Source organism: Centroberyx affinis, unplaced genomic scaffold, assembly GCF_046629955.1.
Source record: "Centroberyx affinis isolate AG114_WGS23_722 - 3 ecotype Tasmania unplaced genomic scaffold, CSIRO-AGI_Caff_v1 ptg000563l_1, whole genome shotgun sequence".
NCBI classification, from domain to species: domain Eukaryota; kingdom Metazoa; phylum Chordata; class Actinopteri; order Beryciformes; family Berycidae; genus Centroberyx; species Centroberyx affinis.
The window spans coordinates 137,605-164,467 of record NW_027279206.1 but is presented as its reverse complement, the minus strand read 5'-3'; the positions used below and the strand labels follow the sequence as shown (position 1 = coordinate 164,467).

Sequence of the window (26,863 nt, the reverse complement as noted above, 5' to 3'; positions counted from 1 at the left end):
TCATTACTATGATAATTGTACATAATCTCACGTATTACACATAGACATTTGCCTTTGGCTAAAATCCGAACGGAAGACTTGTGTTTAATTGCTTTTCTTTCCATCTGCCTCTATCCCTCTCTCTCTCTCTCTCTCTCTCTCAGGACCGTACAGGCGAGTGTCTGAAGAGGACAGGGGCCAGCGTGGCTCTCACCTCCATCAGTAATGTCACAGCATTCTTCATGGCAGCCCTCATCCCCATCCCAGCACTCAGAGCCTTTTCTCTACAGGTATGCCCGGTAGTGTGTGTGTGTGTGTGTGTGTGTGTGTGTGAGAGAGAGAGAGAGAGAGAGAGAGAGAGAGAGGGAGAGAGAGGGAGGGAGAGAGCTCAGTCGTGTGGGGCCTCTCTTTCACTAATGGTCCTGTTCCAGTCTTCATTGGCTCCAGATTTCTCCAGGCCATTGTTTTATTGATTTCATTCATCAAACTGAAAGTGAGTGTGTGTGAGGAGGGTGTGTGTTTTGCTAAATCCACCCCCATCCCCCTCCCATTTAGACGCTGTTTAGTGGTGGGCCCGGTGTCTGTCCAGATTGTGGCTGAGGTTCACGTAACCCAATCCCTGTGTGTGAGTGTGTGTGTGTGCGTGTGTGTGTTTGCATGTCCTCACGCTATGAGTATGAGTGAGTGTGGGGGGGTTGCGGTATCTGTGTGGGAGGTTTGAAAAGCAAAGGTCTAACTGTGTGTATGTGTGCCTTTCCGTGTGTGTGTCTGTGTGTGTGTGTAAGGTCTGTGTGTAAGGGCGGGGGTATGCAGTGGGGGGCTCTGACTCCTCTAACATCTGTCAGTAATTATAGACGTCACCAGAGCGGTGAAAACTGGGACAGAGAGAGAGATGTCTGTCGGTCTGTCACCGAGTCAAACCGCCTCCAACAATGACCGAATAGTTAATTCACACACACACAAGGGTTCATACTGTAAAGAGAAGATAAGATCAGATGAAACTTTAATGATCCCTGTGTGGAAGTTGGGTTATTGCAGCAGCAAAAGTAGTAGAATATAGCCAGAAGTAAATAGAATATAGATGTAAAAATAGATTATAAACAAATTGGGGTTGTATAAACAAGGGCTAGACTGATGAGATTGCTGATCTATCAGGCCGATATTGGCGTTTTATTAGATATTGAGCATGCCAGAGTTTCCCCTACCATTGATTATGTGTGGTGGGTCACTAGCTGCGAAACCTAAAAGAACTTCATTAGTCTGGTTTTTCACTGGAGGGTTTAAGTCTTCACATGATGGTCTACATGCTGTTTCAGAGGCTTTTCCATCCTGCTGAGAATATACAATTCTGGGAGAAGCAGTGAATCCTTGTAATGTTTTGGCATGAAAGTGGTCAAATTTAAAGATATTGAATATTGGCAAGAAATATCAGCTATCGGCAGCTTTAGTACAAAAATATAGGTATCAGTATTGACCTTCATAAATCAGCTGAAACAAATGTAATCCACAATTTCAACACGTTAACTGGGCTATATGAGCGGGAAGTAAGAAGAAAAGTATGCTGCTTGATTTCACTTACAGTTACTTACAGTTAAATAGTACACAGTTAACAAGTGAGTAAGTATATAGTTAAGCAAGTGGTGATATTTGTCTCTCTCACACTCTCTCACACACACACACACACGTGCTCACACACATACACACACACACGGAGTTAGGCAAGACGTCGCCACAGTGAGTAGAATATTAGCATGTGTGGATAGATGGCTTTAGTACAGCGAGTCTGTCAAACATGATCCATTTACCCCATAGGTCTAATCCATGCAGTATGCTCTTATAGGGGGGACATACACACACACATGCATACACATACACTCTCACACATGCATACACACACATACACACACACACACGTGCACGTATACACATAGCATACATACTTTACACCTGTGGCTTTGTGACTGTGGTTGGGGGGAAGACTTGCACTAAGGCAGACATGCTGATACCCATCTTTTATCATGGACACACACACATAACACACATACACACACACACACACACACATACACACATACACGCCTCACTCTAGGGTGTTTGTCTCTCATGTAGGGCTCTGCATTGATGCTGGGTTGAGAGATGTGTATCTGCTGACCTGTGGTTGTGGTTTGTGTGTGTGTGTGTGTGTGTGTGTCTGTGTGAGTGCTTAAAAAACAACATTCTTGCCCTTATCGCCATTAAGCACTTCCTATGGTCGACTCCTCAATGGATTCATCTCTCTCTCTTTCTCTCTCTCTCCCTCTATCTGTCTATGTCTCGTTTTCTCTCCTCCACCAGTCTGGGGAAACAAAAAAGCAAGAATCTTAGCTTGATAATGGCATGAACACACACACACGCACACACACGCGCACAGAGGACAGATCTGATGATAAATCTTCCGAGTGGTGTCTATTCTGGGGTCAGCTAACGGTCGCGACAAATGAGTGTGAATGTGTGTTGGTGTGTGTGTGTGTGTGTGTGTGTGTACGTTGGTGGGTGTGTGTATGTGTGTGTGTGTGTGTCATGATACTGTATCTGTCTAGCTGATAGCGGGCCAGTTGAGAATGAATTGTCTTTCTCTATTTACAGAAGTTTCTTCTATGTCTCCCTCTCTTTGTCTCATACTATTTCTCTCTGTTGTTGACTGAGTAGTGAGCAAAGGAATGAGGGAGGGTGAGGGGAGGTGTGTGTTTGTGTGTGTGTGTGTGTGTGTGTCTGTGTGTGTGTGTGTGTGAGTGTCTGGTTGGTGTTAAGGTGTGGTTTAAGTAGGAGGCTGTACAGTTTTTTAAGCTGGCAGTAGAGATGTGTGTGTGTGTGTGTGCATTTTTTTGTGTGAGTGTGTGTGTGTGTGTAAGGGGTGTGTGTTGTCTGTACAGCCCCAGCGCCTGCTCATCACCTCAGGCCTGCGGGCCTCCGGCTCCCTGGGTGGTCTGGCACACACACAGGATTGTGTATGTGTGTGTGTGTGTGTGTGTGTGTGTGTGTAGTGGTCTGGCAACTACGCAAGATCCAGATTGTACTCTGGGCAGGGCCCCAACCTAACCCCAACCCCCACCCTCTGCTCCAGTGCACCACCTTCAAATACTAAACTACACACTGCACTGGCTTCTATTACACACACATGCGCACACACACACACACACACACAGACACACACACATATACTCTCACACGCACACACACACCTTGCTTTTTTCTATGCACATTGATCGTGTTTTTTGGTCTTGGAAAGAATTGAAGATGTGTTGAAAGGCATTTTTCTCTGATGTCAGCTTTTCCAGATACTGATATTTTAAGGTATATGTAAGGCTTCAGAGAGACTGTAATTCTTGGAGCTCATATAACATTTTCAATTTTATTTTGGAAACTGGACATGGATGGAGAGGCAGAAATATTTTTTTGAGAGAGAACATATTTACTGTAGATTGATAATTAAACTGCATTCAGGGATCCTCTCTTTGAAGCCATTTGTGCCCCCAATTCCACCAGAACTTTCTCTCCTGTGTTTCACCCACTCTTGTCTCTACCTCCAACTAAGTAAATAAAAAAATCTCTCCCAGTATTTTCCATAAAATAACATATTGTCTGTGTGTGTTCCTGCAGGCTGCGGTGGTTGTGGTGTTTAACTTTGCCATGGTGCTGCTCATCTTCCCCGCCATCCTCAGCATGGACCTCTACCGGAGAGAGGACCGACGCTTTGACATCTTCTGCTGCTTCTACAGGTAGACACACACACACATGATTATTTCTGAGATATCTTCACCTTAATCCCCCTCAGTCAAAACCTAATTACTGTTAAAAGTTGTCTGTTTGTCTGTCTGGGTGCTTGGTTGTTTGACTGGCTGTTTATCTGTTTTTATTAAACTTCACTAGTCTGCCTGCCAGTCTGGGCATGCTTACTGGCACAACAACCACACAGACACACACAGGAGTATACACTATTAAATTCCCATACTAAGTCTCATCTCTGTATTTCTTGTTGTTGTCTAAGGGGGGATTCACAGTAACGCAGGATTGATGAAGGTTTTCAACCAGATTTAATGCCAATTAGAACATTTTGAGATAAAAATCTCAAGTTAATGTTTTCTTTTGAGGCTTTGCCAGAACAACCTGATCTTGAAAATTTGAATATGAGAAACTGGTGCTTAATCACTTCTAGAAATCTGATGGTGTACCTGTCAAACTTCTCAGCACTCTACGGTCTAACTCAACTCTTTTCTCGCTTTCTGTCTCTCTCTCTCTCTCTCTTTCTCTCTCTCTCTCTCTCTCTCTCTCCAGCCCGTGTGCCAACCGTGTGATCCAGATCGAGCCTCAGGCCTACCTGGACGGGGCGGACGGCAGCCACTACAGCCCTCCCCCATCCTACCACACCCCTCCCTCATACCGCACCCCTCCCCCAAGCTATAGCAGCCCCCCTCCCTCCTACAGCAGCCACGGCTTTGCCCAGCAGACCCAGATCACCATGCAGTCCACCGTGCAGCTGAGGACGGAGTATGACCCCCGGACACAGGCCTTCTACACCACAGCCGAGCCCAGGTCCCAGATCTCCGTGCAGCCCATCAACCCGGCTCCGACACGGAGCAACCCTAGTAACGAATATTACAGCAGCAACAACAGCGGGAGCAGGAGCAGCAGCAGTAACCACGACAACCTCAACAACAACAACAGCGGGAGCCGCGGTAATGGGGGATCTGGAGGTTCTGCCACCTTCTCCCATCATCATCCTCCTCCTCCTCCTGCTGCTGCTGCTGCTCAAACTCCAGGTGCTGCCCCAGTCCGCCAGGGCGATGCGGCGGCAGCGGCCTGCCAGAGCCCCGAGAACACCAGCTCCACACGGGACCTGCTGTCCCAGTTCGGAGAAGCATCGCTGGGCCTGCGCTGCCTGGATCCTCCCTGCTCCCGCTGGACCCTGGCCTCCTTCGCTGAGAAGCACTATGCCCCCTTCCTCCTGCAGCCCACCACCAAGGTGAGCTTAGTTTCTGTGTTTGTGTGAAAGAACGAGAGAGAGAGACAGACAGAGGAAGAGACTACTGTGTAAGGGAAGTGTGTGTGTGTGTGCGTGTGCGTGTGCGTGTGTGCTGACTCACTATGGTGATAATTTCAGTGGAAGCGTTAGTCACTAGCAAATGGAGTACGAGGAGGTGTGGGGTTGAGGCTGTGGTCATTTACTATCTGACTCATTCACACACACACACACACACACACACTAAGTCTGACCACAGTCTACTGGGTGGCCTGTCCTCTCAGAACTACTCATCCAGTGGCACAGCTGTCATTATTAGAGCATGTGAGTCTTACTTAAACCACACACGCAAAAGTAGAACACCAATAATTTGGCACTGCCACTATTCATCTCAGAGCTTTGAACTGTGATCACAAAGAGTCAAATGTTCCTCCACATTATCAGTTCATTCATGCAACACTGCTCTGACAGCTGACTGCCTTAAGGAAATGTTGATGCCTTTATCTATTCTGGAGGGTTTTGCAAGTAATTCCTCTCAATAGTGGTGCAACAGTGCTGCAGCATGCAAACATGGGATGTCTATAATGGCTGCATCTGTACATACATAGTGATGATGCCACTCCCTATGAATATAACTCAAAATTTAACTCAAGACAGCTGATCATTCACAATGAAAGATCTCATCCATGATGTAAAAATCTTGTCTTAGACAGCCTAAAGATGACAAAAATCACACAATACGAATGGCTTAACATGAAACTACCAACTTATATGCATGAAAATGGTTCTGTAGCTCAATGGGCTGACCATGGTACCGACACTGCCAGGGTTAGGGCTTTCATTCCCATTGGGACTTATGCTAAACATGTATGCAGTCTGTAAGGCACATTGGATAATGTTATGAAGATCTTATTGGTCGTCCTGTCTCCAGGTGGTTGTGATAGTGCTGTTCCTGTGCCTGCTGGGGGTCAGTCTATACGGGACGACCCGGGTGAGGGATGGCCTGGAGCTGACTGACATCGTACCCAGAGAGACCAGCGAGTACGACTTCATCGGCGCCCAGTTCAAGTTCTTCTCCTTCTACAACATGTATGTGGTGACGCAGCGGGCTGACTACGCCCAGAACCAGCCTCTTCTGCACCAGCTCCACCAGAGGTTCCACTCCGTTCGCTACGTGCTGAAGGAGGACAACGGACGGCTGCCCCTCATGTGGCTTCACTACTTCAGGGACTGGCTGCAAGGTAAAAATTTTGCTCAGTGTTTAACATTTAACCCAACTGAAACTCCATTGAATTGGGTCACTTGGGTTTGGATCCACTGGACTTGACTGGGACACATTTTCAGGTTTGGGTCGGGTTCAGGCTCAAATCTTCAAGCTTTGAAAGTAAAGGGGTCAGAAGGAGCAATATGGTTCGTTGTTCAGTGTTTAATTGATCTGAAAACAGATTTCAAAGATGTTATTCCTACGATATTATTTCATTCAATATCAGTGATCAAGACATTCAGGCAGTTAGAGTTGGAGTTAATTCACTTTTCTTTTAATCAATTTGGTATGTTGGTAAGTTTGAAAGGGAAGCTGTCTAGTAATCAATAGTAGTCAATGGGTTGCTGGTTCTGTCCCCACTACTGACAGTGTCTGAGAATGGTGAAGTGCTTCTGAACAAAAGTATGTAGCTCCCACATGCATTATCAACCTAATAGAGAGTTGGGTTTACTATAAAGCCAAGTGGAGAGTGCCGGTGAGTAAGTGCACTCACTGACTTGTTTCTTACGGCAAAACACATTGTGAGAGTCTGTGTGTGAGCAGGCTGGGAACCACACAGAGAGTGTGTGGGTGAGAGAGAGAGAACTGTGTCTGATATTGCTCTCTGCTATGGTGGGACAAATTGGAGCCAGACAGGCCGAGGAGCGAGACCCAAAACAACATGTCCCACAGACGGACCACAGCGTGGGCCATGGGGGAGAGCTGAGAGGGAGGGGAGGGGAGCGATCCACATATGGATTAGAGAGTAATACAGAGAGAGAGACACATGTTGCTGATATATTCCTAATGATCGCCTTGAATCAAAAGCAACCGATTCTAGGCTTTTGAACTCTGGTGTGGTGGGTGAGAATAAAACAGAGTTATCATATTAAATCAGTCAGGCTTATTATAGGGTTAGGTTTAGGTTGCTGAGTTGTGTTGTGATGTGTTCTGTTGTACTGTGCTGTGTTATATTGTGCTATGTTGTGCTGTGCTGTCGGGCTATGGTTGAAATCAAAATGCACGACAATCAAACGTTTTTTTTCCGATACCGATTTACATGTATATCACGATATGCCTTACTTATGCAATGTTACATTGGATAATCAAATTGATATTCATCGCATTGAACTGCAAAGTAAATTAAGTGTGATGTCAAACAAAACTCTGAAATTGTTTCATTTTTTAAATACAATTTGCTTGTTATCCTCAATTTATACAACGGCATTGTGTATCACAATATCACAATATCATCATAATCATCACAATATGAATCCACTGAAAGACAATAAATGATAGTATTTAATTATTTCCCAGCCCTATTATGCTGTGTTGTTATGTGTTTTGTTGTGAACTGATGACTCATGTCTTAAAAGTCTTCATGGAGCCTCCCCATCTTCATGATTCTAGGCTTTTCAAGTTTGTTGCAGAGGAAGAATGAAGATAGCAGCATGTAACCTTTACTATTATTCCCATCCAACCAATCTCTCCTGCTGTGCTTCCCTGCAGCGCTCCAGCAGGCGTTCGACAGGGACTGGGAGGCAGGCCGCATCACCCTCAACAGCTACAGGAACGGCTCTGATGACGGCGTCCTGGCGTACAAACTCCTGGTGCAGACCGGACGCAGAGACAAGCCCATCAACTTCAACCAGGTACGTTCGGGATTCAAGCCCATGTCCTTCCTCTCAGTGTGGTCCCAGACGTGTTGTATTGCCTTGACTAAAAGGTGATTAAAAGGCAGTATATGAGGGGTTAAATGCCTGCTTTGTCAGAGGCGCGACTTGAGAGGGATATCGACAGCAGTGTCAAAGCCATTTTGTTGTTTTTTGCATGCATGTATGTGTGTGCATGTGTGTTTTGTGGTCTGTGGCCGAGGCTGAGAGAGCCACACCTGGCTTATAAACGCTCTCTCTCTCTCTCTCTCTCACTCTCTCTCCCCCTATCTTCTCTCTCTCTCTCTGATGACTTTACCGAGCCCAGGAATTTAAAGCCCTCACTGGGGCTGCAACCCGCCTCTGAAAAACCTATTAACTCTTCATTTAAACCATTTGTCCCATTTGCTAGCTACAGGCTAGAGATCGCTGTGTGTGTGCGTGCGTGTGTGTGCGCCTGTGTGTGTGCGCCTGTGTGCGTGCGCCTGTGTGTGTGTGTGTGTGTGCGTGCAGGGCCCTGACAGTAAGATGCCTCCCCTTAGCATTAGGGTTGTCAGTTTAACACTTTTGCAGTGATTCCAACTACAATTCACAGTATGAGAAGAGAGAGCATGCTGCAGAACACAGCTGCAGGCCACAACAGGTCTATAAATAATTAGCTGTATAAGTAATTAATCAGCCTGGGTGCTATGGCCCTGTAGGGATAAATAATTATGAATCTCAACATGCCCTGTATCACAAAGAAATGTAAACAAAAATTGGAAAATGGCACATGTCTTAACACCCCAGATTATATAAAATCAGACTGCACCCATAAAGGTGTACTAATACTCACCATTTCAATGCAATGAGGGCAGTTTGATATTCATTTATCCATAGCAACATTTGATTTTAATACTTGTTTTGATAAATGGCAGAGTTGACAAAGGTCAGCTCCAGTCGCTGACCTTTCAACACGCAGCTTTACAGTAGGTGGTTGTAGTACACCCACCATGTTTGCAGTCTTGTCATGATTTCCAAAATGGAGGAAAAGCACAATCAATCCTTTGACTCAATTTAATAACACTTCTTAACGTGCATTTCCATACTACCACCTCCAAAAAGCACCAAAGAAAAAGAACCATGGATGCATGGCTGCATTCTTTGGCAGGAAACACAGAAAACAGACGATAAGAAAGTAGAGAAATATGAATACAACATTCCTGGCATAAAACAAGTCACGTCCTTTTCAGCATTGAAATCATTTTTCTCAATAGTGCTATGTAATTTTGACATAGACCTGATGTTTTTCGTTATACTTCAACAAAGAATGTACATAGGGATGCCCCCAAATGTAACTACTATAGATGGGATTGGAAACAAACATTTCCATTTGAGGTGCTATTTGCAAATATACACAAAAAAAAATGATTTTTTATAGGGCAAAGTAATTTATTCTCTCTCATCAAGAACCAGGTCTTTCTCCTTCGATTTCTCCTGTGTTTGTGTTTGGGTTGTGTGTGTCTATGGATGTGTGTAAAGGCTTTCTCCCCCTCTATTCTCTTCTTTCTCAGCTTTTTTTTTTTCTACTTATTGCGGCTGTTTCTCCAACCGAGTCAGCTCCATTGCGCCTACTCTGCCCCGCTCTTCCACTAGCCAGCAGGAAGCAGGAGGCAGGCCTGGTGTGCGGCCCTGTGACATCACTTCCTGTGCCTGTGAGGGAAGTGTAGTTGCCGTGAGGCGCGGGGGCCGCCAGCCATGCCGCCTGGGCTTCCCGTGACAGCTTGAAGACATACAGTTGTTGCGTATCCCGCTGCTAAATTCAATCCAGATCCTCTGGAATCCAGCTCTCTCCCTTGCCCCCTCTCTCTCTCCGCTCTTGCTCTCTCTCTCTCCCTTTCTCTTCCTCCTCCCTCCCCTCCCTCCCTCCCTCCCTCCTTGCTCTACTGCTGTGTCCTCTTTCAATGAGGAGAGCTGAAACACGTGGTCTCTTTTAGGCAGCTCAGTGTGTGTGTGTGTGTGTGTGTGTGTATGTTTTGAGTGTGTGTTTCTGTTTTTGTCAGTTGTGCATGCACATACAGTAGTAGCTATTTTGTGTGTCTCAAAATGAAGACCAGATCTTTCCCAACCCTGGCAAATTGCAAAGCTAGATGTTTTATTTTGATATGCCACACCATGGATCTCTGCTGAGGTGTTCCGCCTTTGATCTGTGGCTGCTAACATTTCTCTCTGCGCTGGGCGACCATTCATTCCTTATGGCCTTGCATGGGAATCATATGGGAGTTGGTAGTCTGTGTGTGTGTGTGTGGGGTAGGAAGATAAGGCCAGGGAAAGATAAAGCTTTGGAGAGTGAAGACAGAAGGAGCGAGAGTAAGCGAGAGGGAAGTAAAGGGAGAGGTGGAAAGTTTGCGAGTGCTAAGGAAGACTGCTAGTGCTATCAAGAGCTCTTTTCTTTTCAGGGCCGGGTTGGTCTCTGGCGCCGGGCATTCTGGGTACCCGTAGGGGTCAGGAGAAGCAAGTGTGAGCAACATTTGTACAGATGTTGTGTTATTTTTATAGCTCTACTCCATTTGCTGGGTGGCATTTCCTTCAGTGTTAACAACCAGGTTAACTGCACACAGACGCGCTCAGGGACTCCAGCCAATTTTTTTATTGTTACGCTAACTCAAGCAATTTTTCTCCCCCCACCCCCCACCCCCCACCACAGAAAACCTTCGTCGTTTCTCCATCTACCTAGCCCCATGAGTCCAGCCTCACCCCCTAACCCCCCACCCAACCCTTCCCCTGCCTCCGTGAAGGAGGGATTTATCGTTCTGAGAAGGGAGAGTGGCATGGGGCGGTGTGCAGTAATGGTTTTACCTCTCAGGAGGTAGCCATGCTAGGCTACGCTCCCCTGCTTCCACATGGGAGGGCGAGAGCAATGGCAATGAACGAGACAGCCGTGCTTCGGTCTAACTAGCCAGTGACCACAGTGGTTACAGCTAATGACACACTGCAAGAGAGCTTGGTAACAATCTGCAAAGGGATAGAAACACCCTACATGGGTTTGTTCTGAAAGGTATTCATAATGGCAGGATAGCAAGGCCTGAGGTTTCAGCTGCAAGGAGACTTCATAACACACACTCTGCAAAGGGACTTAGTAACACTGCAAGAAGACTCAATGTGCAGGGAGACTTAGTAACACACTCTGCACTCAGCAGCACCTTCTCAAAGGACCAGTAACACATGCTGCAAGGGTTTGTTCAGAAAGTTATTCAGTGGTCAGGAAGTTAGGACTGAGATCGGCCAGCCAATATCTACTGCATGTAGGGGTAGAAGCTGATTTAACATTTTCCATGTTTTAATGTGGCATGATAATTCTGGGAAGCTGTGATGAGAAGTACGGGAATTTTCAGAAAGGCGACCAGTGTTTTACTTGTTGACTTTTCTTTGGTCGGAAAGAGAGAGGGAGTAATATTTGACTCTTATTTTGAAAGCTGCTCCGTTCTCTTGCGCTCATGCATGTGTATAAATAAGCATTTCTGTGGTCAGTTCACCTGCAGAATGTTTTGGTTCAACATGTCTTATTTCTACAATGACTTTTCATATCCAGCATAGACTTCGCAGCCTCAGTGTGATTTCCTATGCAAGCTCCTCCTAGGTTTTTGACCTCACCTTCCCATCTGTTAATTGTCTGTTTCCATTCCATTCCATGGATTTATCATTAAACCGTCTCCTGTCTGTTTTGCAGCTGACTCGTCAGAGGCTGGTGGATGCAGATGGGATCATCAACCCCGGGGCTTTCTACATCTACCTGACTGCTTGGGTCAGCAACGATCCTGTGGCCTACGCCGCCTCGCAGGCCAACATCCGCCCACACCCTCCTGAGTGGCTCCACGACCGCACCGACTCCATGCCCGAGACACGCCTCAGCAGTAAGTCAGCGCACCATGTTAACCTCACAAGATACGGTGGAATAAAACAGAACAGAACACCATAGCATAATGGAGTGGAGGTTTGCTTCCACATATGGATGGAAATGTAATTTTGATTCCAGGCCACAATAATGATGTAGTTAGCTCCAACAAATTAAGCGTTGCGTAATGTTGAAGTTCATACTTGATGGTCGAACAAATTGCATTTACGCACTGCACACTGGGTTTTGTATCATGACTGTTGTGTGGCTCATTGGACTTGGCTCTGACTCCTTTATCTAAGTTTCTCAGGTTCCATAAGGCGGCCGCTACATGTGAGCAGTGTTTACCTCTTGTGGTTTGGTTTATTTCACTCCATCTGTGCAGTTACTGCTCCTGGTCTGCCTCTTAGCTTTAAGTGAGGCAGTAGACTTTACTGTACCACTGTGGTGTGTGTGCATTTGTATATGTGTGAGCTCAGGTTGCAGGGCTGAGGAACAAGACATGGCTCACTGTGGTTCTCCTAATGGTGCCTGTGGTGAATGCTATAATCCTGACTACCATGGGGCCCTAGCATTACACAGACACACACACACGCACACACACATACACACACACACACACACACACACACACACACACACACACACACACACACACACACGCTTACTATTAAAACTCAGTGACCCCCAACACTACACACACCCTGTTCTCATTTCCCTACCACACAGACTCTAACTCACATAAAAAATACACTCATATTGTTGTCTGATTCTAGCCCGTGATTTGGTACAAGTCAGGAAGTGCACTGTGGGGGAGGAAAATGATTGGATAACAAGCAGAGACTGGGCTTGGGTGGGAAGCGCAATTGGATAACAAGCAGGAAGTCCTTTACAGGGGGGAATATGATTGGATAAGCAGCGTGAAGTGCTTGGCTGTGCGGGAGCCCCCCGGAGCAGATCTGTGTTGGCCGAGGGCCAACTGGTGTCCTAATGGAAATTTATAGTGGAGATTATAATGGGCCAAACCGTGTTAGCAAGTGCTGCTGTCTGACCCTGCAGGCACTGGGGAACACACACACACACACACAAACGAGTCCAAAAACTTTTTTAAAAGAAAATCTTAGCCACAGTGCCATGGCTATGCATACAGATACATACATACATACATATATACATACAACAAAAGTTTGAGTGTGTGTTGGTTTAGTTCAGTCGGAGTGGGGGTGGAGTAAATAGGAGTTTTGGAAGAGTGAGCTCAGACTCTGGAGTTGAAGAGTAAATCTTTCAAGCCTTCCTATGATCAGCCTTGTGCAGCAGTCTGTTTGTTGTTAGTTACATTGCAAGCCAAAGTCTGAATGAATATGCTGTTTTGTAAGCAACAACTATACTATGATTTCATAGCCGTGTTTGACAGACAGGTATGCATGTTTGTGCATCTGTATTATACACTGTATGTGGCGGTGGTAGGTTTAGGGTGTGGTAATGGTGGTGATTCTGACATTGTAATTACCGTGAATCAACGTTAGCTCTGACACTCTGCTGTGTCTGGAACTGATAGGCCCTCATTAGCCAGGCTGGGCCACAGACCGGCTGGGTTTGAGTCAATGGAGCTCTGTTTCACACTGCTCCGCCCACACACACACACACACAGACACACACACACACACACAGGCGTACTCTTGGAAGAAGGTTGGGTTAGGGAGGGGAAGCCTTGATATTGGTGGTTTGGCTGACTAGTGCAAAATTATTTCTACAGATGGGCTGAACGATCAGAACTTCAAACTTATTGCTGGTTACCAAAATAATTTTAAGTCAGCATAGACAATATCAGCTGCAATATTATAGCCAACTTTTTTTTTCCACTGTTGATTTAACTTTCCTTGTTTCCTTTAACTTTCCTGGGTTCCCTGGATAGAAATTTTACTATCTTGCTGGGCTGCAACTTCTATTTCTCACACTGGGCTAGGGCAAAATCATCAGCACTTGCTAAAACTTGGGGTCTAATAAAGATGGTGCAGTGATTACAGCTAAATACTGCAGGGCTAGCAGCCAAGATCAAGTTCCACCTCGTTTTGCTTCCAACTCATTTATCTCTCTCTCTCTCTCTCTCTCTCTCTCTCTCATGAATTTTTTTTATGTCTAGTATAATGAGTAAAATTAACAAACAAATGCATGACACATGAAACATGTAACTAAACGACTAATGACTAACTAAACTAAACATGTAAATAAATAAAAGGTAAGAATAAGGTAAGAATGAAAATCTCACTCTCTCTCTCTCTCTCTCCCCCAGTCCCGGCTGCCGAGCCCATCGAATACGCACAGTTCCCCTTCTACCTCAACGGGCTCCGGGAGACGCCCCAGTTTGTGGAGGCCATCGAGAGCGTGCGGGCCATCTGCAGCAACTACAGCCGGCAGGGCCTGCCCTCCTACCCCAACGGCTACCCCTTCCTCTTCTGGGAGCAGTATGTTAGCCTGCGCCACTGGCTCCTGCTGTCCATCAGTGTGGTGCTGGCCTGCACCTTCCTGGTCTGCGCCCTCTTCCTGCTCAACCCCTGGACCGCCGGCATCATAGTGAGTGTGAAGAAAATGGAGAGAGAGAAAATAGACATACACCTACACACGCAACAGATATCCATGTACATACAATAGGCCTGCGTGTTGAGCAAGACGCAGAATCCGTAGCTGCTCACTCATTGGGGAAGAACATCAGCTAACTGCCTTGATAGACTGACTGATACACGCCATGGACAGACCCACTCTTGCACACAGAGAGACAGAACCCCAACTTTCAATTAATGAATGTTTTGTAATGAAAAATCCCCTTTTCCTGCTCCCCTCCCATTATTTCCTGGTTGTTACGTGTGGTCCAGAAGGTCCCTGAGAGGAGAGCGTCGGAAAGGAGAAGGGGCTGCTGTGTGTTATTCTAGCCCCAGTCACCAGTGTTTATCTTGTGCTGTTTTGTTAGGGCCAGTCTGTTTAGTCTACTCCAACTCTCCCAGACACCAATGCTGAAATAAATGGGGAGAGGACACAAAGTTGCTCGGGCAACTTGCTCCCACTCTAAACTTATAAAAAGCTAGATTTTATTTCCATCCTCCCAACCTCTCCCCCTTTACTCACAAGAGGAGTTTCCAAGGATACACGCTCCCGTACACACAGGCAGGCGCAGACACACACTTCCTCACACACGCGGACATGTATATGCTTGCACATGTATGATTGTGTAAACACACAGGTACATAATTCACACACACACACAGACAGTGCTCTGGTTTTTCTCTCTGGTGGGTTGTATTTTACGACAGGCAGTGGCCAGGCCACCCGAGCCCTCTAAACAGGGGAGGAGGGGACCTCATGTTCATCCTTTAGGCTTTACAAGCGAGATGAAAAGAGAAGTTATGGAGAGGCGTCAAGTTTAACCATTTGCTCTGTCCCGACCAGACCACCGCCAACCCTAAACCATGAAACCTACAACCTTAACCCCACCTAAAACCCCTCAGCTATCTGGCCTGACACCCACGTTAATCACATAGACGCACACATACACGTACACACACCACACACAGATACCCGTGTGGACATGCATGTGCATGCTCCATGCTCACACACTTGTACTTATATGCACACACACAGACACACACACACACACACACAACTCTCTCTCCCGCCCACCTTAGCCCTCTTCAAAGGATTTGGGCCTCATGTAACCCGACACCTGTCAGCTGATAATGGCATTTACTCCCAGCTCCTGTCCCAGCTCTCCTCAGAAGCCCCTACACACACACACACACGCACGCACACAGGCATGCACGCACACACAAACACTGACACACACGCTTAAATATTTCACCCACATGCATGCCTACTACTTAACACATGTCTACAAGGCAGCGAACACTCTCACGCATATGATCCTCCTGGCCACACATCAGAAACGCCCCCTGTCTGTCTCACATACATCCAAGCAAGTACAGCTCAATTGTACATTCTCACAGCCCATCCAGTGGATAAAACTTATTGTGAGATGAAAAAACCCAAAGAGCTTGTAAAATCATCTCACCTCAAAATATTCCTGGGACTCAAGTATTAGTATTCAAATTAATATCAGTACTAGTATTAGCATGAGCACTAGTATTAGTATTTGTAGGTTCAAAAACACTTGATTTGCCTTTGAAAACTATTTGCTTAGACACAGTCAAAAGACTTTCAAATGTTGGGGACTTGCTTGCCACAGATGGGTCCCATGCATCCTGCACATTACTTACTGCTGTCCTGTCCTGTGTTTGATTACATGCATTAACAGCAATTGCCATATAGATTTACTGGCTATCTTCATGATTGCTAAACAAGCTTCCTTCTTGTTCCTTGCAGGTGTTGGTGCTGTCTCTCATGACTGTGGAGCTGTTTGGCTTCATGGGCTTGATGGGAATCAAGCTGAGTGCCGTCCCTGTTGTCATTCTCATCGCCTCTGTGGGCATTGGAGTGGAGTTCACCGTCCATGTGGCCCTGGTAAGCATATGCATACTGACACAATACAGATAAAAAAAAGAATCAGGGTCAATGTAAGGCCATTCTCTCTTCTTCTGATCCAACATAACATAGTATAATAGAATATATATTGCTGGCCCATGTTGTCAGCTCACAAGAAGGGTGAAATATATGTATATAGTTGAAAAATCTCTTTGATACTGGCTAATGTCTCCTTACAAATGTTGAAGTTAAGATAATGCTTTTTTGGCTGAATGGTTTTGGTGAATTGTTGGTATCAGTGACTCCTCCGAGTGTGAGTCACAGTATGTATTTGTGTGTGTTGCAGGCGTTCCTGACAGCCATAGGGGATCGTCACAAGCGGGCGGTGCTGGCGCTGGAGCACATGTTCGCTCCAGTGCTGGATGGGGCCTTCTCCACCTTACTGGGCGTCCTCATGCTAGCAGGCTCCGAGTTCGACTTTATCGTCAGGTGAGTTCGATGGAAACAATTGGTGGCAGTCATGCGCTCACACACATATGGTTCCATACATGTGTAGTCGCTCACACCTATGGGCAAACCCATTGTGCAAAACCAAACCTTATGAGGCTTGAAATCCTACATTCATCCAAGTAGAAATACGCTCTTCCACACAGTAAATGTGAGTGTAGACACATGTGAGCATTTACGTGAAGACACACACAACCACACACTATCAGACATACAGTGGCTATGGTGTGGCGTCTTTGTGGCGTCAGTAGACGGTTGAGACCGTGCCTGAGCCTGCATGTCACACAGGAATCTACCTGAGACGCCACTCATGCATGAAGGCCGCTCTCTCTCTCCCTCCATTCCCTTCCTCCCTCCCTTCCTCCATCTCTTTCTTCTCCTCCACCCGCATCCCCCTTTCATACTCTCTCTCTCTGTAAGCCCCTCTGTCTTAGACCTCATCCCTTTTCCAGCTCCAAGTGCCTCCAAGTTATTTTTTTGTCTATTTCTGGGGACTTTCTCTCCAAGAAACTTCATACACAAGGTCTCTATCTTTCTCTACTCTTGCCCCCCCCCCCCCCCCCCCCCCCCCGTCTGCCTTTCTTTCATCCTCCTCTTCTCTCCTTTACTGTCTCTCATGCCATGATATTTTAGGGGAAACCAGGGGAAGGATGGAGAGTTGAAGGTCAGGGGAAGGAGGAGGGATGAGGGGGTGGGCGGAAAAGCAGAGGGGAGTGAAAGGGAGGGAGGGAGAGAGAGAGAGAGCAGGAAAGTCTTCTGGCTTTTGTAATCTCCTTCAGCTAGTTTAACTGCCCTCGCTAGACATTTATAAGCATGGGAAGGAGTAACGGGGTGGGGGGCAAGAGGGCAGTTGTGGAGAGACAGGAGAAGTGGAAATTAATACCGACACACTGTGGGGGCTCTGTGTCGGTGGCTCCTTCTGTGTGTGTGTGTGTGTGTGTGTGTGTGTGTGTGTGTGTGTGTGTGTGAGCTTGTGAGTAGCAACTGACTACTACACAAAGGAGGAAAATTTATGTATTTTTGTTTTACATTCTCGAGTATAACGATACAACTTTCCAGTGAGCTCAGTGAATAATTTCATGTCTCCTACGGTCTCATGTGGTTCCATATGAGCATGTTCTTGGTAGCCACTAGATGAGGTAGCTGTATAATTTGGTTGACCTGCCCCTTTAAGAAAAGGGGGCCACTTTCATCCATGTGATCTGGAAACACACACATTCTGTCATGTGCACACACACACACACATACATACTCTCTCTCATATACACACACCACCCTGCTCCCTGACCTTGTAATCATGGGGGTCAATCATGGTGTGCCTGCCAGTGAGAGCACGCACACACACAGACACACACACACACAAACAGACACGCAAAAACGCACACATACACACACACACACACACACAAACAGACACACATACACACACAAACACAGGGAGGCCTATAGACCTTCTCTCCTCACCTCCAGTGGTGTGCTCTGGTTTCTGGCTCAGTCCCGGGCCTCCATTTAAAGGTTCTGCTGTTGTCTGAGCAAACAAAGCAGCGCCCCAAGACGGTGCAATAACAACAGGCCCGGCTCGTATTTTTCTGCTTGCGCCGAAAGAAATGTTTCCCTGACTTTCCCCGTCAGCCCTGTGAATGTTTTGAATCTAAACAGCCCGGCGGTGCACACAGCGTGGTATGTGGGCTGCACGCGTGCTTGTGTGTGTGTGCGTGCATGTGTGGCGTGTGTGTGTGTGTGTCCAAAGGTGACGTGGCGTTAACCCCTCCTGAAGTGTATGGAAATGCTAACCAGAGGGATGACACCGTTGCTCCACATCCATTCAGATAAACTGTTTGGAAAAGCATGCAGTACTAATGAGGATAGATGCAGGATAGGGTGATATAAAAAATGACACTTTAGGTAGTCCTAGTGTGTCTGCTTTCAGTAGCTATATGAAGCTGTGTGTGTATAAAAGGTTACGAGAGAGCAGAACAGATTAAAGCATAACTGATGGGTAAACGTCATCCGCTAACGGACTTCATCAGCCAAAGAAATTTATACAGACTACTTCAAAAGGTTTGGAGACACGCCCACAACAACGCAATGAAGGTGGCTTCACCACATATGTCTTTCCAAATTTCCAAACGTTTCCAAATTTCCAAAAGCTAAAGTCAGAAAATGAGAGAGATTGTTTGTAGGCCACATAGACGCCCACAGTGTGAAATCATATGTACGGTTTCATTCCCAAATGAGATATCAGACATTTGAAAAGTTACGCCTCCACTTACAAGTGATTGATGGCACAAAATTAAGATAAATGATGGTGATTTGTAAAGGATGGGAGTTAACATAAATCATGGGTGAAACAAAAAGATAACACTTAAGACGAGATCATTTAGATTTTGGAGGTATTTAATGATGAACTTTGGGTGAAAAAAAAATCTAAAATAGATTTATTGTATTTTCGAATATAACTTACACGCTCTTGTTTGGTTTGGAGCAACAGAGTGTGTCCATGCAACACATGAAGGTATTTAGTGCATTTAGTCGGTTTCCATCCTTCCATCCTGTCTCGCAGTCAGACAGTGTAGCAGTGTTGTGTAGCGGGGGCCACCCATGCTGGGTGGACAAGGACCAGCTCTCCTCACTCGCGGTTCCTCTCCACAGCGCCTGCCTTCCTGCTGTGGAATTCCTCTCATACACACACACACACACACACACACACAGGCATGCACGCATACACACATCGACAGATTAGTTATGAATGTGTCAGTGCGTTTAGTCTGAGGCCCAGCTGCACAGCATACCAGCTGGCATCAGCCCATCTACACCTCTCTGTTACACACACACACACACACGCACACACACACACACACACACACACACACACACAAGCACGCATAGTATACGTAGTCTACTACATTCAGAAACAGTTTTTGTTATAGATGTTATTATAAATCATGAGAGTGACCACCTCAACTCACACCCACACACAGACACCCCACACACACACACACACACACACACAAACTGGTCCATCAGTGTGTCCCTGGCTTGTGTACCTTAATGAGCAGGGTGGAAAGCAGTGGAGGGAGCGCAACCTGAGAGCTTCCACTGGAGAACCAAGCGAGGAGGAAAGCCCTCCTTAATGAAGGGAGCTGGAATGGCAAGAGAGGGAGAGAAAGAAAGAGAGAGAGGGAGAGAAAGAGAGAGAGAGAGAGGGGGATTTAGAGTGGAGATTGGGGGGTCTTACCTGATACATTGGAGATTTAATTAGACGGAGGGGATTGTGGAGTGGCCGGGAATTTCACAGGGGCTTAGCTGGAAAGAAGGGAGAGAAAAGAGAGGCAGAGGAGAGAGAGAAAGAAATAAAGAGAGGGAGAGAGGCCAGGGAGGGGTGGCACTCTGAGGGTCCCCTTCTCTTCCTCCTAGACTAAATTGTTTAAATTCTATACCCTTCACTTCATTTGTTTGCTTCTCCCTCTCTTTTTTAGAGCCAGAGAGGAGAGAGAGGCCCCTGTCCCTTTGTGCCCCCCCCCCACACCCCTCCTCCCTCCTCCACCCCGTTCCCCTCACACTCCTCTCATCCCCCCTTTTTTCCCTCCCTAACCCCTCCCCCGTCCCTCCACATTCCTCACCGCTTTGTTTTCTCCATGTTTGCTTATACACCACACACCCAAGAGAGAGTGCCCCCCCCCCCCCCCCCCCCAACTCCCCCTCCCCTCTCCTTCCCCCGTGCCTTTGAATTAACCAGCTCCGGCTAATTATGCTTCCCCTTTCTTTTCTCTCTGCGGCTTCTTAAAGACTAACCCTCTTTGGCAGGACTTAGAAACACACAAGGTACATTTCTGTTTTGCTCTTAAAAACCCGCAGTGCATGCCTGCCTGTCTGTGGGGGGTTCGTGTGAGTGTGTGTGTGGTGTGTGTGTGTGTGGGGAGTGGCCGGGTGTCTTTGTGGAAGTATTATTTCGGGCATGTGTAATGGTTGATCTTGCACATGTCTCCCCACGTCTAAACCTCTGTGCTTCAGCCCTGTGGTTTGCGCAGGTATTTTCTTTGTTTCTTCGCCATCGCTGTCTGTTTGTGTTGGTTTGCTGGCTGATCTGGGCGACTCTTTGTTATGCTACCTCTCATGAAATTTCCTTATGTCTGCGAACTCGTCGTATTTGCCATGTCTCATATAAAAAGTGTTATATAAAAGTGTTTTTTCCTACACGTTGCGTTTTGTTAAATTATCCTTGAGATTACCGTTTATTCTCCACGTTAAGTCTGATTTTGTGCATGTTTATGTTTTGCAGGTATTTCTTTGCAGTGCTGGCCATCCTAACAGTTCTTGGAGTGCTGAATGGATTGGTCCTTCTTCCAGTATTACTGTCATACTTTGGACCCTATCCAGAGGTAAGATCACAATAAACACAACTGTCTGAGAGAATCAAATCAAAGTCTACAATTTACAAAATAGGCGAATGATTTTCAGTTTGATCCAAAATGTGTTTCTGCAGCTCCCTAAGTTTGACACCTGCTTATTTTGTGACAAACTGTTGCTCTCCTCCCCCTGCAGGTCATCCCAGTAGATGGTCGTAGCCGGTTACCCACCCCGTCCCCCGAGGCCCCTCCTCACGTGGTCCACATCTCAGTCCGTCCTCGCCACACCACCGCCACCACCACCTCCGGTGCTGCTTCTGACTCTTCCGACTCGGAGTACAGCTCTAACACCACAGTGTCCGGTATCAGCCAGGAGCTTCAGAACTACAACCTCCCCTCAGCTAGGGGGCGAGCTAGAGCGGAGGAGCAGCAGTACCACCTCCAGACCAGCAGGGGCAGAGCAGCCAGGACAGAGGAAGACAGGAGGGCAGGAGCAGGGCACAGGCGCTCAGCCAGACAGCATGAACCCCCAGCCTATACTGTGTCCTCGGTAAGAGAATAGCCTCCTTTGTGCTCATGTATGGGGTCGTTTCTGTTAATTCTTTCTGTTAATTTAGAGCTTAATGTTGACTTTGACTGTTCTCTTCACAATTTCTCACATTCTCTCTCTCTTTCTCTTTCTCTTTCTCTCTTTCTACCATTCTGTCTCTACCAATATATCTCTATCTACCTTGCTCTTGTGCAGTCTGTCCCCTCTCAGGGTTGTGATTCTGGGCCCCAGCCCGGGGCTACTCACCGCCACAGCAGCAGGGACCCCAAGAGCCAGCTGCACCGGCAGTCCCCGCCCCCAGCCCGCCCGCGCATGGACGCTTTTGAAACTGCTACTGAGGCTGGGGGCCATTATGGCTCGCATGGCTCCGGCCATAGAGAACACTCAGCAGGCCACAGAGCCCGCTCCTCCCACAACCCACGGCCTAGTCACCACCTCCCGCACCACTCCAACCCTACCCCTTATTGCCAACCCATCACCATGGTAACAGCATCGGCCTCCGTTACTGTCGCCGTCCATTCGGCCCCCTTGTCCAACCAGAGCCCCCCTGCTTCCTCTTACCCGGGATACACTGCAACGGACAGTTACCACCCAGCAGGGGCGGGGTCCTCGGGGGCAGAGCCGGAGCCTGCCGTACAGGATCCTCATGTGCCCCTGGACACCCACACAGGGCCCAGGGGAGCCAAGGTGGATGCCATGGAGCTCCAGGATATGGAGTTTGAGGCAGCTGAGAGCAACTGTGGCAGACGGGCTAGCTGAGGTGAGCTCATATGGATGATGCAGTCAAGTATCGGTCCTCAGATTTACTGCCTTCAGTAAATCAGTGTGTCAATATTACTGACAATTCAAAGTCCATATAAATATGATTCCAGTACTATAATCCTTTTATAGAAAACTGTTACATTATTCCCTATGATAAGGGCATGACACTATATTGTCCTTCCCTTTTGTTTCCAGTTGTGGAGAGCAGAAGTACAACGGCCAAAGATGGACTCCTCTGTATTACTAAGCAGCTGACCGGCCCGGCCCAGACCGGCCCGACCCAGCCCAGCATGGCCCCGCCCGGCTCTGCCCGGCCCAGCCCGGCCCAGCCCGGCTAGCCCCCGGCCCTAGGCAGCGAGACACTCACCAGTGTTGCCGTCATGGTGCTCATTCTTACTGTAACCCAGTGGACTATTGTCTTAGATATGTCTATCAATATTTAAAAGATGTACACATATGTAAATATGAACAAAAAGTAGCTATAATTTTAGGAGCTGTACAACTCCTCTTGTTAACAGACTGGGGCAGCCATTTACATGGCATGTATGTGCGTCTGTGTTTTGTATAAATGTGTGTGAGTGTGTGTGTGCGCATGTGTGTGTGTGTGTGAGAGAGAGAGAGATAGATCTCTGATTACTGTTCACTCATCTGTGGATCTGTGCCATGAGGAAGCTTCATCTAGACAAAAATACCTGTCAGCATTCATTGTTGCTGCTTGAAATATTTTGAAATAATATACATTTATAACTCTATGCAAATGTCTCTTTAAACAAAAGAAGTGTGTGAGTTGATCTGTGTGTGTACATTAGTGTATCTGTGTGTGTGTGTATGTGTGTGTGTGTGTGTAGTGCTGTGATGTGAAACAGCCTCAGTTCTTTCTGGCTTATCCATCAGATACATCTTCAAATAGGCTAACATTTACACTCATTTAAAACATGAGGGAAATTGTTATCAAACAGGGCTCTTGTATACGTGTGTGTACGTGTGTGTGTGTATACATGTGTGGGATACGTGTGTGGGTGTGTATTATTGTATAAAGGTACGCATGTTAAACTATTAATTTTTTATCACAAACCTGTGGTAGTTATGAAACAATTACTGTTTAACTTGACACACGCTATGCGTGCTATTTAAGACAAGCAGATATGAAGAAAATTTAAAAGCTGTTTTTTTTTTTGTTTGTTTTGTTTTTTTGTAGTTGTAGCCTCTGCATTGGAACCTGTTTCTGCTCTCAGCTTAGTATCACTGTCTGTTTGGCTGTTCTCCGGTTGTATTTTACTGTAAGAGGCGATGTATTGTTTAACCCTAGCAGGCTCTCTCAAAACAGGTTCTATCTTGTATACTGACATGGGATCAGTAATCCCACCTCAGAAACTAACCCAACCATTATGGGGATGTTCACATTACTGATTCTGGACCAGGGTCAAAACGGGGCACTAACTCTTTGTACCCTAAGTGGCTGTGTCTAGTGGATAAGCTAAAGCTCAGAATACTGTATGACCCAACTCAGCCTGGCACTTGACTGCATCCAAACTTCCATTCACAGGAATATCTCTCCTTGAGTAGCTCTTTACTTCTGTCCAACCAATAAGCTAGCCCATGCAGCCTGCTAAGGGCTAAGCCCTATATGGCCTGACAATGCGCTCCATTTGTGTTACAATTTACATGTGTGTAGAAACATTTCTCTGTGTGTGTGAGTCCATCCTCTTGCTCCCTTTCAGCTCTCCTTTAGTGACAGCAAAGACAACTGGCCCCAATTTGGCCCCAGCCGTCCCCACTGACCTCAGCCCATAAAAATCCACAACATAACGCCATGACACTAATTGGAAGTCCCCCCTCAACTGCCAAATGGCACAGCCCAGAGCCTCAGGGGTCAGAGTGTACACCCCCCCCCCCCCCCAGCAGTGGCCCAGTTTGTGTCTGCATGTGTGACTGTTGCTAAGTGTATGTGTGTGTGTGTATCCATCACTTCTAACTCCTTCCACCCCCCCAACCACCAAACACTCCACATTAACCCCCTACCAACCCCTCCCCTTTTACACTCTCCCTTCCTGTTGAACATGTGTAGCTCTTACCATCTTCCTCCATCCCAGAAGTCTTTGCAGTTCCTCCCTTCTGTCCACCATGTTACATCAGCTGCTTGCATTAAATAGGTTGTTTTGTTTGTTTTTGTTTTGTTTTCTCCTGATGTCACATTGGCAGTAACGGAGAGAATCATGGCTGGCAACTATTTTATTCATTTTTAAATGTTTTTGTTTGTTTTTGTTTTCAACGTTCAATTTGCGATATTTATATTTTTGTAATATAAGATGTGTTGTTGTTTTGTTTCTTTCATTATTGGTCGTGATGCCAGTGGATAACAAATGCAGGGATTTTTATGTCTATTGAAAAAAACACTATTACAGTTTAATGTTTTTACATTAATGGAGTTTGATCTGTATAAAGTGCTTACTAATGTTAAATAGGAAAAAAGAGTATATAACATTTTACACTACAAGTCTCATCATAGCTCTTAGAGGATTTTAAAAGGAAAAAAAATAATCAATGGTTCTCCCAGACTGCCATTTTGGTCTCGGTTGGCGTGGATGTATGCTGTTTTCAGTTACAAAGATAAATGTATGCCATATAATTTATTTATATGAAAATTTATTTTTGTAGTGTACATAGTAGTTGTCAAGGTATTTGACAGAAGTATATTTTTAAAGAGTTTATATGTAATGATATACCATAACAGGAAAAAGAAACCTTAAGGTGCACACTTTCATTGCTAACTGTCTTCTGAGACGACATGGACACCTCCCCTTCAGTATTATCTTCCGATCCTAGGAGAGAGAAGTCAGACAGCTGTTTCTATGGGTTTGTCAAAGGCTAGCCATGAAAGTAGAAAATTGTACTAGCTCTCTAAATATTAATGTTCAAACACTGATAGAATTCTAACAAATAAAAATATTATAACTTATTTGTCTCTTTGTTTATAACTTTAATAAATGGAATCTTAAAGGAATTGCTTTGGTCTGACTGTGGGTTGATGGCTTCAGAAATGGTTTTGTGGTGTAGTGCGACACTAAATTGTGTAGCTTCACTTCTGATTCAAAATTTAACATTCCACACCATACACACCTTTCAAAACACTCCATTATGAAGCAGCTCCTTTGCTGTGTTACAGATTAATTACAAACTTCACCTCCATGCAAGTCCAAACATTTCTGGTATTCTCTATTAAGAATAGCTACAGGTAAACATGAACTCCACCCCTCTATCTCCCTCTCTCTCTCCATCCCCCTCCCTGCATCCCTGCTCTCCCTCCCTCCGTCCCGTCCTGGAGTGCAACTCTGACATCTGGTCTCGAGCCCCACAGCCCTCCTGAGCAGCCCGCCCAGCTCCGCCCCTCCGCCCCCCACCTCCACTCTCTGTTCCGTATGATTTTGATTGACAGCTTTATAGACTGCAAGGAAATTGGTTGTAGTTACAATACAGCTGGCCTGTTCGGAGTAATGAAAAAGGGCATGTGGCCTTGAGCTTGCAGCGGCGATGGTGAGAGAGAGAGAGAGAGAGAGAGAGAGAGACTGCCTTGTCAACTGCATGGGTGGCAGCTATTTATTCTCATACTGCAGGGTTACGTTCATGAGAGTGAAAGGTCTAGACTCTCGCCACTGCTTTTCGGTAGGCTCACAACTAATGCGTTTTCATCAGAATAGAATTAAACCTGCTCTATCTATTGCATCACATTTTTGCAATGCAGATGAATACTGATCGCTAGCTTTCACAAATTTCCAGCTGTTGTCCGCGAGTCTAGATAGGGGATTGTTTTTTTCCTATAAGCAACAATCCAAACCTGAACCTCAAGGAAGCTGAGGAACTCACTGACCCTGGATCAGTGGTTAGAGGCAGCCTCTGCTAAGCATGTCATTATCTTTTAAGGCCAATAAAGTCATAAGCTGCTGCATGTCGTCCAGCCAGTGCAAAGAGGCAGGCTGACATCTTACAAATGACAAGGTGTGTTTGGAGAGCTGGGTGGCAGGGTGGTATGTGTCATGTTTTGAACTTTTCTAACCCAAGTTGAAGTTTTTAGTGTGTTAGGCAGGTAAAGATCGATTCAGCTGTTGCTCGTGCAGAGCATAAGAGCTTGAGATTGCACCGCCCCGTGTGCAGCAGCTCTGCAGCTGAATTTTAGGGTTGGAGTTTGAAGAATGCATGGCTATGGTTATATCCAACAATCTAAAGAGTGATGAGGAGAGTCAGCGGTTGTTTAATATGCAGTTTCTGCTGTTAAAATAGGTCAAAAGTGCAAGTGTTCCCACAACTACTGCAGTAAACACCGCCACAGTGAAAATGCAACCATTGTGAATTCTTCTATGAGTGCTCATCCAATACGTTAATGTGTGGGAAAAAAAAGTGAAAAATCGGTGACCACCCTATGGTTGTTTGTAGGTGACACGGTTCATTGAGTTCTAATGTTGTTAAGGTCTCTCTCG

At 46.2% G+C, this 26,863-nt stretch overlaps 1 protein-coding gene across 3 annotated transcripts in view; it reads left to right on the top strand.

The window, feature by feature from the left end:
* The window catches only part of ptch1 (patched 1), a 52,960-nt gene extending 27,575 nt beyond the window's left edge, over positions 1-25,385 (top strand). For 2 of the 3 annotated variants that reach the window (XM_071518321.1, XM_071518318.1), the window contains exons 12-24: positions 144-269; positions 3,619-3,737; positions 4,294-4,981; positions 5,910-6,219; positions 7,731-7,873; positions 11,583-11,766; positions 14,041-14,321; positions 16,122-16,259; positions 16,567-16,709; positions 21,010-21,109; positions 21,273-21,626; positions 21,822-22,386; positions 22,584-25,385. In XM_071518321.1, the coding sequence (XP_071374422.1) occupies positions 144-269; positions 3,619-3,737; positions 4,294-4,981; positions 5,910-6,219; positions 7,731-7,873; positions 11,583-11,766; positions 14,041-14,321; positions 16,122-16,259; positions 16,567-16,709; positions 21,010-21,109; positions 21,273-21,626; positions 21,822-22,385 (3,150 nt within the window). In that variant the 3' untranslated portion in view covers position 22,386; positions 22,584-25,385. The remainder of the gene's footprint in view (positions 1-143; positions 270-3,618; positions 3,738-4,293; positions 4,982-5,909; positions 6,220-7,730; positions 7,874-11,582; positions 11,767-14,040; positions 14,322-16,121; positions 16,260-16,566; positions 16,710-21,009; positions 21,110-21,272; positions 21,627-21,821; positions 22,387-22,583) is intronic. The other variant, XM_071518320.1, reaches the window with a different exon arrangement.
* Positions 25,386-26,863: the final 1,478 nt, after the last annotated feature.